General features: G+C 32.2%; 1 protein-coding gene across 1 annotated transcript; it reads right to left on the bottom strand.

Annotated features, from left to right (window-relative positions):
• Window positions 1–3,246: 3,246 nt before the first annotated feature.
• Window positions 3,247–17,956, bottom strand: LOC143074683 (uncharacterized). Its single transcript, XM_076250030.1, has 7 exons — window positions 17,808–17,956; window positions 16,613–16,761; window positions 13,149–13,318; window positions 10,350–10,522; window positions 8,610–8,657; window positions 5,473–5,652; window positions 3,247–3,724 (listed from the first exon to the last, which is right to left on the bottom strand). Exons 2-7 carry the CDS (start codon window positions 16,736–16,738, stop codon window positions 3,504–3,506), a joined length of 918 nt encoding a protein of 305 aa, XP_076106145.1. The 5' UTR covers window positions 16,739–16,761; window positions 17,808–17,956; the 3' UTR covers window positions 3,247–3,503.
• Between the last annotated feature and the right edge of the window lie 263 nt (window positions 17,957–18,219).

Genomic DNA, 18,219 nt, shown 5'->3' with positions numbered 1-18,219 from the left:
AAATACTAAGGATTTTCATATCCCAGGCACAGATTACCTTAGCAATGTTTGGGACAACTTTATGGAATTTTGGGTCCTCAATGGTCTTCAATTTTGTACTTGTTTGGTTTTTTAACTTTTTTTACGATCTAAGCGTCCCTGGGGATTCTTATCTAGACAAAACGCGCGACTGGCGTATTAAATTACAAGCCTGGTACCTTTGACAACTAATTAAGCCTTTTTGAACTGATCTCTAAAATTAGTTTTTAGGTTGTACTGATGCACCACTGTCTCAGGTTATGGGATGTTTGGTATCCCGCTTACGTGGTTAAAACCGGCACATTCTGCATGTATGCTCTGCTGGTGGAGATTTATTTCCCCGAAGGTATCACCAGCCCAGTAGTCAGCATTTTTTGTGCTGACATGAATTATCATTGATATGGTTATATTTATAAATTAACTGTTTACAGAATGTAGAATTTTTGAAATACCAAGGCTTTCTACCTCAGGCATAGATTACCTTAGCTGGATTTGGCAAAACTTTTAGGAATTTTGGTCCTCAATGCTCTTCAACTTCGTACTTTATTTGGCCTTTTTAACTTTTTTGGATTCGAGCGTCACTGATGAGTTTTTTGTAGACAAAACGCGCGTCTGGCGTATATACAAAATTTTAGTCCTGGTATCTACATGATCTATGGTGAGTTTATTTCCAAGTCAGTCAGGAGCCTGTAATTCATTGGTTGTTGTTTGTTAATGTGTAACAATACATTTTTTGTTTTTCGTTCATAGTTTTTTGTACATAATTTAAGCCGTTGGTTTTCTTGTTTGAATTGTTTTGAATATGTCATTACGGTGCCATTTACAGCTGACTATGCGGTATTGGCTTTGTTCATCGTTGAAGGTCATACGCTGACTTATAGTTGTTAATTTCAATGTCATTTGGTCTCTTGAAGCGAGTTGTCTCATTGGTAATCATATAACATCTTTTCTTGTATATTTATATGTCATCGTATGTTTTGGGCTTATCCTGGGAAAAACTTTTATACCGATAGTTTACTCTGGCAAAATCGTTCTTCCTTGAAATTTCAATTTAGTGATGTATGTATTTCTACAAATATCGATTAGTAGTTTTTATTTGAGATTGTAAATTATAGGTTTAAGGACACATTTATTGTCATTTGGTTTTCGATGTCAACGAATATAGTTCCTAGCTATAGTATGAACAGTGAATAACTTGCTTTTTCTTTATACACTTTTCTAATCTATTTGTTGATAATTAATGCATGAAATACAAGTAGGGGATGTAATAACATGTTACAAACTTTTGGGTGCTGAATCTTTATGTTAAGTAGTAATTTTTTCGAGTTAAAAATGATAAATTTGTTCCCACAAGTTCATCACTACTTCTTAAAAAAAATCTTTTTTGGATAGAGCAGCTGTGATGTTCTTAATTTAAATTAAGTGTCTAATGGAAATGCACTACCAAATTACTGTGTCCTCGGTCCATATACGTAAGATTGTACAATCTCAAAAAAAAAAAGAACTCCGAATAGTTATCTTGTTTGTATTATCCATGTTATTCAAAATGCAGTTATTGCACTTAACCATGTCCTGAATTAAGAATAGTGGCAGTCGAGATTTGAAATAATGCCGTGTTTTTGTTTCCCTTCAAAAAAGTGAAAAGGTACAGGCTCATGGTATTAGGTCTCTTCTGTTGGAGAGTTTTCAAATATTCTTTAAACCACCAATTCAGCACTTAACCCCCTTCTTTTTAAATGAATGGAAAGAAGAAAAAACATCTCCTTATGCATGCATCACCAATCGTTCAAATTTTGAGGGCTAAGTCAGGAAATGGACAAAAATGTTCAATCCACATGTCAGTGGACTATACATTCTGGTATCTTACTATCGAAAATTATGTTAGTATGCCTGTCGTGATTTGATCAAGAAGCACAAGAATACTGACAAAATCAAAATATGAAACATATCAATCGAATGGACAACAGCTGTTATATTTCTGATTTGGTACAGACATTTCCTTATGTAGAAATGGTAGATTGAACCTACTTTTATAGCACTTAGCCTCTTCAACTTGGTCAGCGGACTATTGTGAAGATCAAGTAAATATGCAGGTCGTATGCAGGATATAAAATACGAAGATGCATGGTCCTTTCATATATAATCCTGTTCTGTCGCTCCATAATTATTGTAACACAGCTTTGAAACGAGTGCGCACAGTATCAGGGACTACACAATTCTTGAGAAAAAGAAAAGTAAGCAGCTATGTCACACCATGTGCGGAGACGTTGTCAAGCTTACATTTGTCAAGTGTAAACCTGTCTTAAGGAGGCTGACAAGACCAGCAGTTGAACGATTAACAGAAAATTAGGATTTCGTAGTATAAATATCTTAAAATATTAGCCCCTCGACACAATGCGAAACTCATTAGCTCGTTAGCTGCTCTCAAACGTTAAAAAGGTTGATATTATGTCTTCCGGCAAAAGTGCAATAAGCAAAACATGTAATCATCCTACGAACAATATACTTTAACATTTATCCCTCAGGACAAATTCGCATCTGGATAGTTTGTGCCTAGCTTCAAGGTCTTCTTTGAGTTAATGTTGTTTTCCATATACAATGTCTGCAATAACTTCGTTTGACACACCTGACAATTAAATTTGTCGGTAGGGACATTTCTTAGGACTGTGTGTCAATTACAAAGTTTTAGCAAAAGAAGACCTGTTTCAAAAGTGTGTGAAATTTTGTACGTCGATATTTCTAGAGTACACATTATCCATTCAATATATTGCTTTTATGAATTTGAATCCCAAATCCACAACCGTTTTTGTTTTAAAATGACAAAAAAGAATCCTCGCTTGATACCCAAATAGAAATCTTTTAACTACACATTTTGTTTCAGGCATTTTTTAAAGACATTGGATAGGTTTAATCATTTTTATGCAGGGATTTCTTTTTCGATTTTCAAAATAAGATTTTGTACAAAACTACATAAATGTTGTTTAGGATTAAAATAACAGCTTCAATCATTCCGTCATCCCTCTAGTAAGTACAATGTATATCTAGCATATCCAACGCTCATATGAAAAGAAGTGAGACATAGAAAATATACAGCTATTGATTTGGAAGCTGATGATAAGTTCGTTTATAGTTGTTGACCAACTAGTTATGCATGTTATAGTTAAAAACACTTATACGGTTTTTTTTTTTGTATAGTTTAGTGAATTTTATGAATTGATACTATGCACGTTTTTCAACATAAGTGAACATATTTAGATCTACACAAAACGTTCACAGTAGTTATCAACAGCTGAAATGTTTACTGAAAAAGTAAAATGTATTGACACTCTCAACCAATCATTAAGAATCAATTATTTTTTTTCAAAGAAAATTTAATAATCTATATTTTGCAATTATATTATCTTCAAACTGTTTATTATTTAAGATTGTTCGAATGATTCTTAGTAATAGCCAGGAAGTGTTTCACCGATCTCAGATGTCTTTGTTCATGCCTTTCCTTGTAGTGGATTTCCTCTTTTCATTTCGTTAGAGCAAGCTGTATTCTCTGTTGTCACTTTATTTATCTTTGAACATTTTTGACAAATCTTGACACTGTCGAGCGTAACGATGAATCCTACTACGAGAGCAATACCCAATGCTCCAACTAGACCTATGGTCTTTGATGAATACCTGTCGTCACGGGCGCTAGTTAATGATCTTCTGTATTCTACAAATATCAAGAAGTAAACATATGTAAGTATAAAGTTCAGATGAATAGAATACAGTACTAACCAGTTAAAAAAACTGATAAGTCTGTAGCGATTATTTTAGTTAAAGTGATCTATCTTATTATCTTTCTTAATTAAATCATGTAACAAAATGTACGTACCATAATATTCTAACAAAGCAAATATTATACGAATTTAGTTAGAGCGCTATCACTGATCATGTTTTCTAACTTATCTGTATGCATTGAAGTAGTTGGGTGTTAATATAATTGGTTTGACATTTGGGTTTCTTTTGACTCAGTTCTGTGCTTTAATTTTTATATTTGATTAAAGAAGATACATTTCGACTTAAATTCGAATGAAGTCAATCAAGTACCTACAGAAAAAAGACGTTTTTTTCTTGATACTGACTTTTGTATTAGCAAGAATAGCAAACGAGTGTTTCAAAAAATGAAATGCCATATGATGATTACTTCATAACGCTTGGATAGTTGGTTATAGTTGTTCGGTTGTATAAATGAAGTTGCATGTATGTCACAGATGCATTGAATCGGATTGACTTGCGCACGTGACGTAGCTGCACTGATATATAGCGCCAATGCTGAATATTTTGATTATCAAGTCCTATATATGATCGCAAAAATATAAGCCAGTAAGATCAAAGGGAATATGTACAAATCGCCGATAAATGTAAAATATTAATTTAAGTCTGGTCAAAATCGAGAAGAACACGTGTGTTATACACTTTTCTGGGAATAGCCGATACTTTAAACTTACAAAATACTACTTTTTTTGGAAATAATAATTTTATGAAATCATTATATTTTCCAGTATTAAAAAAACAGATGTATTATTTGTAATAGTAGTTAAAATTAATACATTTAATGGTATTTTTGATTTAGTTAAATTTTTATTTAACTAATACTGAAATAAGAATAGTACCTTTCGAGATCTGAAATAATGAAAGAAAACATGAAGTGTAGGAAAACATCAATTTAAAAAAAAAATAACGCTTACAGTTATATAAAAATATGTATTCTAAGTCAATAAGGTAGAGTCTTAAATAACCAAAAAAAGGTACGGCTTATGCATAGGAAAATATGAAACCGTTATGCATATGAATACATAATAAACAGCTGCGCCATGAGCGCATGATACGCCCGTCGTCTTGTGTGAAAGTTTTAAAGTTTTATGCTAGTTTCTGAGAAAATTTTGAGCAATAACCATATATTGTTTTTGAGAAACGGCGGGAAATATGACCCCCCCCCCCCCCCCCCGCCCCCTTTCCTTTTTTTTTACAAAAAAAACTAAATATCACTAAAATAACATTTTGAATCAAAACCAGAAAGTATACAGATATTAAGATTAATATAACATCATAAGAAACAACTATATTAAGTTTCATGAAATTTGAATAAGTCGTTCTCAAGTTACGGTGCGACATGTTTACGCCGGACAGACAGACGGACGGACACCGGACATTTGTTTAACATAATACGTCCCGTCAAAATTTTGACGGGCGTATAAAAATGAGGTAAAGCAAAACAAAGACTAGTATGTACATTATACGAAACAATAGCTTACTACTAGTACCTCGTTCACTGACAACATACAAATGAAGATTAGCAAAACAAGGACTATGTATTTATATGATACAATAGCTTACTACTAGTATCTTGTTCACTGACAACATAGAAATGAAGGATAGCAAAACAAAGCCTATGTACATATATAAAAAATAGCTTACTACTAGTATCTCGTTCACTGACAGATAGTTCTTTCTTTAGTTTCTGAATCTTTTCTTGTAGATTCGTCACTGATGATGATTTATTACATAATCGGTAGCAATAAATGATAGATGCTAATTGTACAGGAGTGGAACAATTATCAGCTTGAGATGTTAATGGCTGACACGTCGATGATTTGACTATAAACCAAAGAAGAGTAAACATTTAGATATTTGTTTAGTAATGGCATATGAATTTATCTGAATAACTTTTGTTAATTTTGGATTTGATCAGCTTACGTCGGAAGGTAAGACAACGTATAATTAATTGCATATATTGTTGTGTCTTTAGTCTTTTATTTTTTCTGTTCGTTTATTTTTCTTTTTCAAGTTCTTCATAATGTTTTTAGGATTCCCTGAGTTACGGACGTTCAATCTAAGAAGAAACAGCTACTTTGACAAGTTCATGTTAGGTTAAAGTGTATCAAAATAAACGGTCATAAGAAATGAACCGAGGGAGTTTTAAGTTGATAAGCAAAATATTTCGACATATTGATAGTTTTAAAGTGTTTACAATGACTTCAACATGTTTCATCGGAAGATATTTGTGCACAGCAGGGTCCAAGCTACCTTCAACAGATATACATCGCCATAAAAAATTGTGTATATTCAGAACTTTTTTCGGATTAGAATAAATAGCAATAGGCATAGTATGTGTTCCTAAGTTAAACAGGGATCGTGTTTTTACATTGTACAAATTTATTGAATATCAAAATAATGTACTGAAAATGTTTGTATCACTGTATTGATTTTTTTAAAATAACAATTAAACAATATAAGAGCACAGACAACATATTTTTGATTGTTTTTTTTTTTACATTGATGGTATTGTTTTAAATTTACCCTATTTTCTTCTACCAGATTATTATTGTTATTAAGTAATTCATTTTGAATTGGCAAAAGGAGTAGGTCCGGTAAGGGCCGTTTTTGGCCTCAAATTTCAGGTTTATCTAACGAAAAATTTTGAACACTTTTTAAACACTTAAGTGTCTGATTCAATTAATTCAATTAATTTATGTGAAAGATTGTAACTGATTTGGTCATTAAAAACTCTCCGATTCAAGCTTAAAAATGAAAAAATATATCAAATATGCCAAAAATCGTCACTTTTTAGATGGTTTTTGTCAAAAATGAAAGTGGCCGCATCCGTGTTCATCCTCAACCTTTATATATGTTATGTATTATCATCAAATACAACTTGCATTTCGATATTATGAATAAACACGAATGCGGCCACTTTCATTTAAGAAGGAAACCGTCTAAAATTTAACTAAAATGCTAAAATTGGGAAGATTTCAGTAATTTAGCATGACTTAATGATGCTAGAACCCGATATATGTGCATTGTATTGTCAAAAACAACCCATATTTATGTAGCACAGGCATTCTACTTTCTAATAAATAGCCAAACGATCACATTTTCACAACTTTGTAAAACTGCTATATTTTGGGGCCAAAAAGGGGGTCTTACTGAACCTACTCCTTTATTTGCTACATTAAACATGGTTTTTGATATAGATGATTAATGTATTTAATTGATAAGGTAAATGTTGGTACCGTTAATTATTTGTTTCAAACACTCTGTCAAATAACTTTGAAACGATGTGCTTATTTTCTCCTTGTAACGTTCGAACCACACCAATTCAAAAACTATGTGTGCTTAACAAAATACAGTGAAACCAGAACCTCTTCGGGACTAAAGATTTGTTTCGCTGATGTTGGTTTTATCAGGTTCACGATGAATACAATTTAATATGACGGGCGTAAGAACATGTTTGGTTTACACAGGTTCTATGTTTATACAGCATTCGGTTATAATTTTAAGCCATGTTTCAATGTATACCACAAAACCGATATAGACCTTGTAATAGTGATTTCACATGACATTCACAAACATGTAGACGCATGCACATGTAGACGCATGCACATGTAGACGCATACAATGCAGTCAAACTTATTTATCGTGTTCTATTATAGACAGGGGGTTATATAAAAAGTATTTAACGTCGACTTCAAATTGATATGATATCAGATTGCTTGAAATATCAAAACTGAGCACAAGAGATCACCCCTTTTTTGGCGGGGTTTATAGTTTTTGCATATGCCCTTGATTCATCTTTTTTTATTCAAAAGACCACTTTCGAGTTATGTCCTTCACCAGAAAAAAGTCAGTTATGCGTGTCTTTATAATGTAATTTACCAGATAGAGGGGATAGTCTGCACTATTAATGTTCATGAAGCGTCTTCGTGCTTTTCATTTAACTAGATAAACTAGAAATGATGTTCGTCCCCTAGGACTTAAATCACAATTTGATAATGACACACGTGCTGATTATCGATTATATATAGTAATAGGTCCTCTTAGAAATTTAATTTGCCGAATTTACGTGCAATACATCATTATATTTTTCAACCGTTAGCTTATCAAAGAAAGAAGAAGTGACGATAGCCATAAACGTACAAATGATGAAATTGAAAAACCTAAATTTTTACTGAATTGCAACGAACTCGAAAGTTGTCTATTACCGACAATAATTGTTAAACGGACATTCAAAATAGTATATATTCATTAATCAATATGTTTAATCTTGGGAAATTCAGCGTTAGTTCTCGGAATGTATATTGTCTGTGTGTTTACAGTGACGATTGTCAGGTTGGTTTTGTATGGTCAGTGAGTAGTAATTAATGTTCAGTTATAGAAAAGACCGTTACTTTTTTGTCATTATTTACAGTATGCTTCGAAATATTGAAATGCATTCCTCTTTGTAAAATGTCACTAATCAAGAATCGAATCACTTACAGGGGTTATATTTGAAACTACAAAATCCAATTTGATAGATTATACAATAGAAGTGTTGCAAAATTCTTGGTGCAAGCCCGTTTATATCTGAATAAGGCAAACCGAGTTTGTGGAATATACCAAACGTTTTTTTTTGCATGTTCAAGTTTCAAATGAACACAAAATAAAGCAACTATCTTTAGTCAAGTGATGACACCTTATTTCCGGTCAAACCGAATTTAGCGCCTTTAATATTAAAATACCAAAGCAGACAAAAAGATCATGACTGAATCGTTATTTTTGAATATATGAATACATACATGTGACAAAAATTCCCAAAGTATCTGCTTTGTATCCGTTTTGGAACACTGGAAAAATAGAATACAATATTTTTATACAAACTGAAATTTTAATTTGAGTGAAGCTGTAGTTTTTCTTTAAAATTAGTCTCCTTCAAGTAGAAAAATTAAATATTATAAAAAAAAACAAAAGAAAGCCAAAAATAAATAAAACAAAATAAAACAAAAACATGATAAAACAAATTTGAAAGTGACTTTTAGTTTTGTATGAATGATCAATATTAAAAGAGTAATTACTCTTCATAACATGAACTCCAACAAAGACATTGATTATTACATTATCATCAACCACTCCTTTTTAATAGGTAATAACGTTATTAGAACAGAAAGTTAGTACAAAAGAAAATCACAGTTTGCTTTCAGATGTTAGTTACCTTAGCTTCACTGTTTTTTTCCCCTAAAGCTTAAGAGTGAGTTTTTTTTATAAGTGTCAAATATTCGGAATCCTTGGGGTTTTTCCATACCATGCCAGGTAAAGTATTTTGCCCCATAACACCTATTTATTTTTTAACATAAGACTTAATAGTTCATAAAAGGTCATTTGACAAAATTTAAGCAGATTTTTAATTTTCTTTCTGTTGATTTGAAATCCAAATAATACCAATGCAAATATAAGGTAAAAGTCCAAGTCAGCCTGTTCCCGCCATATTTTATAAATCAAATTACTCGAAAAGGAGCTCCATGACCTATCATTATTTTTAGCTTATTTTTGTCCTAAATCAATAGTCTTCCAGCTTAAAGTATCAAGTCTGATTTCTTAATCTATTAAATTTTACCTTATATCCCCTAAGTACATCCTTAAAGTTAGAATTTGATTTTGTCGTACAAGTAGGAGGTTTAGCGCTATAAAACTGGGTTCAATCCACCATTTGAAAATGCCTGTACCAAGTCAGGAATATGACAGTTGTTGTCAATTAGTTTGATGTGTTTTATCAATTGATTTTGCCATTTGATTTGGGACTTTCCGTATTGAATTTTCCTCGGGGTTCAGTATTTTTGTGATTTTACTTTTTAAATCTCGATGTTGCATGATTTTTTTATTAGTTGTTAGTGGCTTTGAAGTAGCTGTCAGATAACTGCGAGTACTCTCAGATCTGTTCATTGTTCATTTTGTGTCGGGATGTATAAGTACCGGGCCACGTCTACTTGTATTTTTGTCCATCTGATGAGTTTAGCCTTTTTCAACTGATTTTTATAGTTCGTTCTTATGTTGTACTGTTATACCACTGTCCCAGGTTAGGGGGAGGGTTGGGATCCCGCTAACATGTTTAACCCCGCAACATTATTTATGTATGTGCCTGTCCCAAGTCAGGAGCCTGTAATTCAGTGGTTGTCGTTTGTTTATGTGTTACATATTTGTTTTTCGCTCATTTTTTTACATAAATAAGGCCGTTTGTTTTCTCGTTTGAATTGTTTTACATTGTCTTATCGGGGCCTTTTATAGCTCAATATGCGGTATGGGCTTTGCTCATTGGTGAAGGCCGTAGGGTGACCTATAGTTGTTAACGTCTGTGTCATTTTGGTCTTTTGTGGATAGTTGTCTCATTGGCAATCATACAACATCTTCTTTTTTATATTAAATACCAAAAAATGAATAATTCCCTATTGAAATTTACTTTGATAAAATTTTAATAAGAGGTGTAATTTGTCAGGTAAGTTGTTGTGTTCTTTTATAAATATATTATCAATTTGCATACATACGCTCTTCAAATTTCATTGCCATGTAGCCTGTACTATATAGTATCGTTAGTGTATTGGCTGGTTCGTAGCTGCAAGCGCCGTCAAAGCCTCCAGAAACAAGCAACCAACCGAAATCCTCTGAACATCCGCCGAATGATTTGCTCACAAAGAAGCGTCTGCGCACACGGGAATAGCTGCCATAAAAGTAAAAAGATGAAATACATACATTATATGGGATGTCAATCATATGTATCATGTATATGTTACATAAATAATTTTTCAATAAATCAGTTATTACCAATAGCATGTCTCACTACCTTAACGGACGCAATATAGCGCCAGTTCCTTTCAATATTGTTTATTGAAATATTTATATAGTGATTTTGATTTTGTTCATTTATGTAGGTTAAATAAAGCCAATAGTTCCACACTGATGATATGTATCATCCCGGAAATTTTATAGTTATATTCTTGTGTGCTATAAACTTTATTAATAAAGAAAAGAACAGAAGTTAACAGTAACCCTTCAGTTAACTTTCCGATATATAGATGATGTTCTGTCACTAAAAAAAATCAAAATTTGGTGACTACGTTTAATGCATCTATCCCATCGAATTTGAGATAAAGGAAACAATCGCTACAGTTAAGTCTTCCTCATATCTGGACCTGCATCTACAAATTGACATGTATGGTCGAAGAAAACAAAACTTTGTGATAAAAAAAAATATTTTACCTTCCCAATTGTAATTTTTTTAATTTTTTGTAGCAACATTCCAGAAGCGCCTGCTTACGGAGTATGCATCTCCCAGTTGATACGATATTTAAGAAACAATTCATGTGGGCTTGAATATATAAACCACGGGTTGGCCCTTTATGGAAAATATTTTACCCGTAGCGATAGAATGGTAAAAATACGATATATATATTCAAATGAATTATTTCGATTCTTATAGGACAAATTTAGATAGTTTAGATGATAATTTTTGTCTTAAATGTATAAAAAAAACTAGGGCTCATAATCATTATACCTTTAAGCATCGTTTTTATCTTTCCCTGTTTTAAAGAATGTCGGTTTCACAAGAGTGTTTTTTCCAATAAATGCCTATATTCTTACGTCATTGTTCTATGACGTCTGGAAGCGCATTCATAAAAAAGAGCATATTACGTGGGAGTGCAATCTGAACAGGCCAGGCAATATATTTATATTTTACCACGGGTGTGTACTCAAAGCGTTTAAAGGACGTCATGTTAGAATCTAGCGCTTTTATTTCCTATCATGATTTCCTTGATAGAGGGTTCTGCTTACATCGAAGCTATTTAACCTGTATTTCAAAATGATGAAGTTGAACTCTTCCCTTCATAAATTTTACAGACACCATCATAATTCGGTATACACTTGTGAATTATCAGTTTCACAAATGACAACGGATATGTTGAGACAGTTTCAAATGTCGAAACTTCAACCCCGTCCCGTTATTCCAAAATAAGACTTATCGCCGGTTTTGTAGTTACTCGAAGAACACGACGGATGCCACAAAGAAAAGCATCATCTGATTAACGACAGATATATTTATAGACAATGTTAAAAAGAATTGCTTCAAATCCTGCAGATGAATTTGAATCCGTTGCTATGTCCTGTGTTCTCAACCTTTCGGGCAAAGGTAGGTTCCTTAAATAAGCTTTTGATAATCGATTTTCGTGGTTGCTTAAACTAGTATTAAAGGAATGAAAAACAACTGGTCTCTAACTAATTTTATATACATGCAACAATACATCAAGTACAGGGTTCAGTCAGTCTTTTGTAGGCTGACATGTCCGGCTAAGCATTAAATTAAAGTTGTTTCTGTTATTCAATCTTGATTTCCAGTTTACGTACCACTGATAAAAAAGAAACTGATGACATTTCCATTTAAATAGGGACGAAAGATATCAAAGGGACAGTCACACTCATAAATCTAAAACAAACTGACAACGCCATGGCTAAAAATGAAAAAGACAAACAAACAACAGCACACCTGATACAACATAGAAAACTAAAGAATAAACAACAAATAAACCACCAAAAAACTAGGGATGATCTCAGGTGCTCCGGAAGGGTAAGCAGATCCTGCTCCACATGTGGCACCCGTCGTGTTGCTTATGTTATATAACAAATCCGGTAAATAGTCTCATTCGGTAGGTCACATTCATGAAAGGGAAGGGGATTGTAGTTACGACGTAAGGAAGATATCCGATATCATTTGTGAAACGATTATTCCATAACTGTCAACCAACTCGTGATGGCGTCGATAAAATTTACGAAGGGATGATTTCAGCTTCACCATTTGGAACTCTTGGTTTAATAGCTTCCTTGTGAGCAGCAACCCTCTATCAAGAAAATCATAATAGGAAATGCAAGCACGGGAATATCGTATCAATTGGGAGATATATACCCCGTATGCAGGTGCTGCTAGGATGTTACTGCTTATAAATGGAAAGTTCACAATTGGAAAGCCGAAATCATCTCTTTTGTCGTAAAGTTTTGTTTTCAACCGACCCTCATTGTCAATTTCTAGATGTAAGTCAAGATATGAGGCCAACTTAACTGTATCTGTAGTATCCTTTATCTCTAGCTCGATGGGATAGATGAGTTCCACATAGTCACCAAATTTTGAATTATTTAGTGAATTATGTTACTAGTATTTTACGGTCTTCTAAATGTAATTATGTTTTCACAAAACTTTAGATAAGAGCAAACTCCATTAAAGTATTACTTGATACGTAGAAATTTCAATAACAACATAGTTTTAGTAGTTGCCCAATATGTTGACCTCTACTAACCCTTCAACGGCAAAATGATAACCGTTCACATCAGGACTGGCAGTCTTCAGATCGGAATAGGAACTGTTCAGTAGCCCTTCTTGGCTAAACCAGTTGATCTTATCTGTACCAGTACCATCAAAGTGTAGAAAGGATTTCTCCATACCATCTTGATAAACAACCAACTTTACCTGAAAATTATGATTGCGTAAACTATTTATACTTTTAGAGTATTATTTGTATAGTTGACGTTTTAAAAAAAAATATTTTACATGTCACTCTAGATAACGCTTATTGTATCTTTAAATTTGTCATTTACGATATGTGTGCATGTGTTGTGAATACCGTATACTATTTTTTCAGATGCCAAATTTCGAAACTGTGCCTAAAATATATAATAATATACATAAGATACAAAAAGCTTGGCAATTAGAACTGTAATCGTATTCGTCGCCATGAGTATCTAAATTGTAAAACAAATAGTAAGGTTCACAGTAACTGATTATTGTTATATTGTTCTACAGAAAACAAAAAACAATTTAACTAACCAAAGAAATATTTTTAGGCAAGTTTTTATATACAATTTATGTGTACAGCATTAAGAAGTAAAAATAAGGCTATTTAAATAGTTAATAGTGTTTAATACTGTAATAAAAAAAGAAGAAACGAATAGCGTATTTATTGAAAATGTTGAAACGAACTGACAAAGCAACTTGGGACGAATTTGTTGGTACGAATTGGCCAGATACCCAGTAATCCATATCGGAGAAATAATCATAAAGGTATTTACTGATAGAAATTTAATTTTGTTTACATCTTTGTTTCGTGAGGAATTTTTTGTTAATAAGCTACTGCTGGTATTTCTGACAAAACAAAAAAGTTTTTTTTTTATGTTTGTAATTTCTTTTTTGAACATATTGACCAAAGATGTTGTTTCCTAAACAGTACCGTATACTTTAAATCAATACCTCTTTTAACCCGATAAATCCAACTTTTAATAAACACAAAAGTTACAACTATTTTATAGTTAATATAGAAATTATTAGAGAAATATAAACAATGAAAATGTAAAAGACCAATTAAACAAGTTCTTAATTCTTTTGTGCAGCTATCATCTGTCAAGAATGTTTTAAGCTATTTGATATATCAGTGTAGTATAATAAATATATAAATAACGTTGCAATTTAAAAATAATTGAGTTTTTTTAAAGTATTTATTTGTCAAATATGCCATAAAACTGTATTCAAATACACTAAAAGAGTTTGCTTTTTCTATGAAAGGATGAAAGAAAAACGATTTTTAAAGCAAATACATATTATGTTACAGTTAGGTTTCCTGTCGGTTTTTTTACAATACATTTCCCCTTTCTGACAGTCATTATATCGATTACCTCTTCTTTTATAAATTGTGTTTTATAGTAAAGATTAATCCACTTTTTGATACAGAGGGCATCAAACAATAATACAGTTACGGTTTTTGTTTTATAAGATATATTATCAAACTTAATTTTACCGGACTGATGGATTGCTTGTTAATTGACGGAGAAGATGGGTAAACACCATGTAATTGTGAAATTGACATAATCAATATTCTGCTCCTTTGACTAAACATAAAGGTTAGGTTGAATTCCTCTGAATATATTTGATACCTAACCATTTTTGTAAAATATTTTATACTAACTGTAAGTCACAGTACAACCACTTCATGTATGCATTTTTTCTAGAATATTTTCTGAACATGTGAAACGTTATAACTCAAACTCATACCATCCTACCATGTCAAACTATACAGTGGTTTTCAGATACAACTTATTTCAAATAGTTATTAAACCTTTCGATGGAAAAATGAGTAAAATGGTGTTTCATTTACAAAACGTTCAAACATATTTCTGCAGTACAAACAATAAAAGTTTGAGAGAAATCTTAGACACATCTATTTAGTAATATGTTATCATAATTCTATTTTATTTCCAATATATTTCTATTAAGGGAAAGAAGTTTTCGTTGTAAATCAACTATGAAAAAAATGTCAACCAAATCTTTAAAACACTCGAATTTTGTAATGTTATTTAGTTCAATGATAACAGGCAAGTGTTGACATGAATATCTATTATATTGTAGCTTTTATGAATTTCCTTTTACAAACTTTAATTTTTTCAAAAAACTAAGGAATTTCTTATCCCAGGAATAGATTACCTAAGCCGTATTTGACACAAATTTTAGAATTTTTGGTCTTCAATGCTGTTTAACTTTATACTTGTTTGACTTTTTGACTATTTTTATCTGAGCGTCACTGAAGAGTCTTATATAGACGAAACGAGCGTCTGGCATATTGAATTATAATCCTGGTACTATTAATGCAATTTCACAACCAAAAGACATTACGAACTTATGGTTAAAGACGCATTTTGTCAATCATCGTAACTACACTTTGTTTAACTATCACAGGGAGGATGTCTCTGGCTAATTTGTTTTAAGTCCCAATATCATGCGCCAAGTAGCCAATACTTCAGAACCTTTTATTGATTTACCAGGTATTTTGTAATAGAAAAATAAGAAAATCCGTATAAATGAGGTCTCAAAAAAATACCTTTTTCGTAATGTTAATATATCTGGGTTTTTTTGGACTGTCGGGGTCTGGGCAATCACATTATGTCGGTACTCTCGTAGAGCCCCATATTTTTTTTTTTTTATTAAACCTGCTGTTTAAAAACTGTTTTTTTTTTAATCAGATTTAGGAATGAACCATCATCACATGCTCTTAATTTCTCAGAGTTTGGCTTTATTTTCTGTTCTTTTTAGTTTTATCACCTCTTAAAAATTTGTGCTAGGTTTGTATTTTCAAATGTGTCGACTGCAGAGACGCATCTTGATATAAAATTTGCAATTCCTTTCAGGTAATGGAAGTCTTTTCTTCAATTCTTCTGCGCATATCGTGAACCTGGATATGTATGGGACATTTCGTATATGTAAAATTCAGGGGTACGAGTGAGAATCAATTTTCCACAATTTATTTCATCCCGAAATGCCTTTCGTTATGCGGCTTCTTGTTAGAAATTCATTTTTTCACACAATAAGTTTTACAGTGTTCTTATATGACCATCTGCTCTGTAAATCAGCACAACTGTTTACGCTATATCACTTGTTAAATATTCAAACATATAGACAATTGCGTGTGCTTAAAAATTCATTTCCTCTAAGGCTAGTGCTTCGTTCTTGAATTAACAAGATTGAATAGATATCTAAATGCTTTATTCTAGTCTTATTGCTCTAATCAAAACTTAAAAGAATGAAAATGTTATGTTTTTAATGAATATGAGAAAGAAAATGTGGTACGATTGCCAATGAGACAACTCTCCACAAGAGACCAAATGACATAGAAATTACCCCTTATAGGTCATCGTACGGCCTTCAACAATGAACAAAGCCCTAAGCCTTTTCTAAATGCAGTATCTTATATATATATATATATAACTGTACTGTTACCTGATCGATGTCGATATCCTTCCAGTGATTAATAATGTCCGACTTGAAATGCTTTCCAGTCGAAAAATTGAGAGTTCGTGCAGCATTGTCATTAATATTGTAGGTTATCCCACTGTCCATATACATATCATATATATTGGTATATTCCTCTATATAGAAGGGAAAACAATCACATTTCTAGATCTATTCAGGTTTTTTTTTCTTAGAAATACTTTAATTATGATATTATTGAATAAAACATAACAGTATAATCAATGATGATTTTGGATAATTTACAAGTTTTAGTTTACACCGGAATCTCATTTTCCATAGGCCAATGAGGATTCAAATCTAGTGTGTTCAAGTATTCTTAAAATCTAGTGTGTTTAAGTATTCGATTAATAGTGTGGGTTTATGTCATCTAAAAATCAAGCGTGTTTAAGTATCAATAAAAGTAGCGTGTTAACGTATCATAATGCTATGTTTTATTACAATGTACTTTTACAAAAAAAAAATCGATACTACATAAGCATGAACAATTCTAAGGTCACCATAACAAGCTGATTGACCAATACAATGTGTCTGTGTCTCAACCCGTCAAAGCATCTGGGTGCACTCCTTTTTGATATCATGCAATTCCCTCACTATTTGTTTGTTACATTGATATGTGCGTGTGTTTCTTCTTCGACAATTTAATGAGATTTGAACATTGGTTAAATACTCATAGTGGTTCAACACAGACCTAGTTTCTATCAATCCAAAAACTTATTAACAAAATGAGTGATCATGTAAAGAAATTAAATCGGTAACGGCTTTGTCGAAATTAACTTAACAAGGTGTTGGTTGTTCTGTTAAGACTGTTTTTGATTTGTTTTTTCGTCAAATATATGTAAATATATATTCTGATGCTTTATAAACATTTGATCTCATATTTACTCAATGAAGTTTAGAAATAAGAACTGTTATGTGCACTTAAATTAGTACTATTATTAAAATTCTTTTCATGCAAAGTCTGCCAATTGACCTTTTCAAAATCTAAAGAACTATATGTAGGCTCATTGTTCGTACCCCAAAACAAAAATAACGTTACGGCATTGGTTCAATTTCCATTGTTTAGATTGTTATAAACCAGTCACAACGTTTTGGGGTACGTTTTAGGAAATATTACCCAGAATGCATTAGATTCTGAATAGGCGAATTAAAGATTCCAACTTACCGTTTGCATCAACTTTGAACACAAGTTTCCAATCTCTTGAATCTGTTTTTATTAGACCGCAAGTTAACAACCACAAGAGGCCTATAATTTGATTGTCATATGTACATGGTGTAATCTGTATTAATTTTACATAGTAAGCTTGTATATAGGAATTCAGACGACTGATCACCAGGTTTGTACTTAAATGAGCAACGTAATGGGTGCCAAACATATTCAACAGGATCTGCTTATCGTCGAGACCACCTGCGATCATCCACGGGCTTTTGTGGATTTTTTTTTGTTTCTCAGTCTTTAGTCTCTATGTTGTGTCCATTATGATCAGGAGCTGATAGATATATCGTGAGCAAGCCTGTCCTCACAACTAGTAAAAAGTAGACTTAGCTTGTACACAGGACTGATACTGAGCATAATT

The sequence above is a fragment of the Mytilus galloprovincialis genome, chromosome 5 (genome assembly GCF_965363235.1).
Source record: "Mytilus galloprovincialis chromosome 5, xbMytGall1.hap1.1, whole genome shotgun sequence".
NCBI lineage: Eukaryota > Metazoa > Mollusca > Bivalvia > Mytilida > Mytilidae > Mytilus > Mytilus galloprovincialis.
The sequence above is the reverse complement of the archived record's forward strand: the minus strand, read 5'-3'. Positions and strand labels throughout refer to the sequence as shown.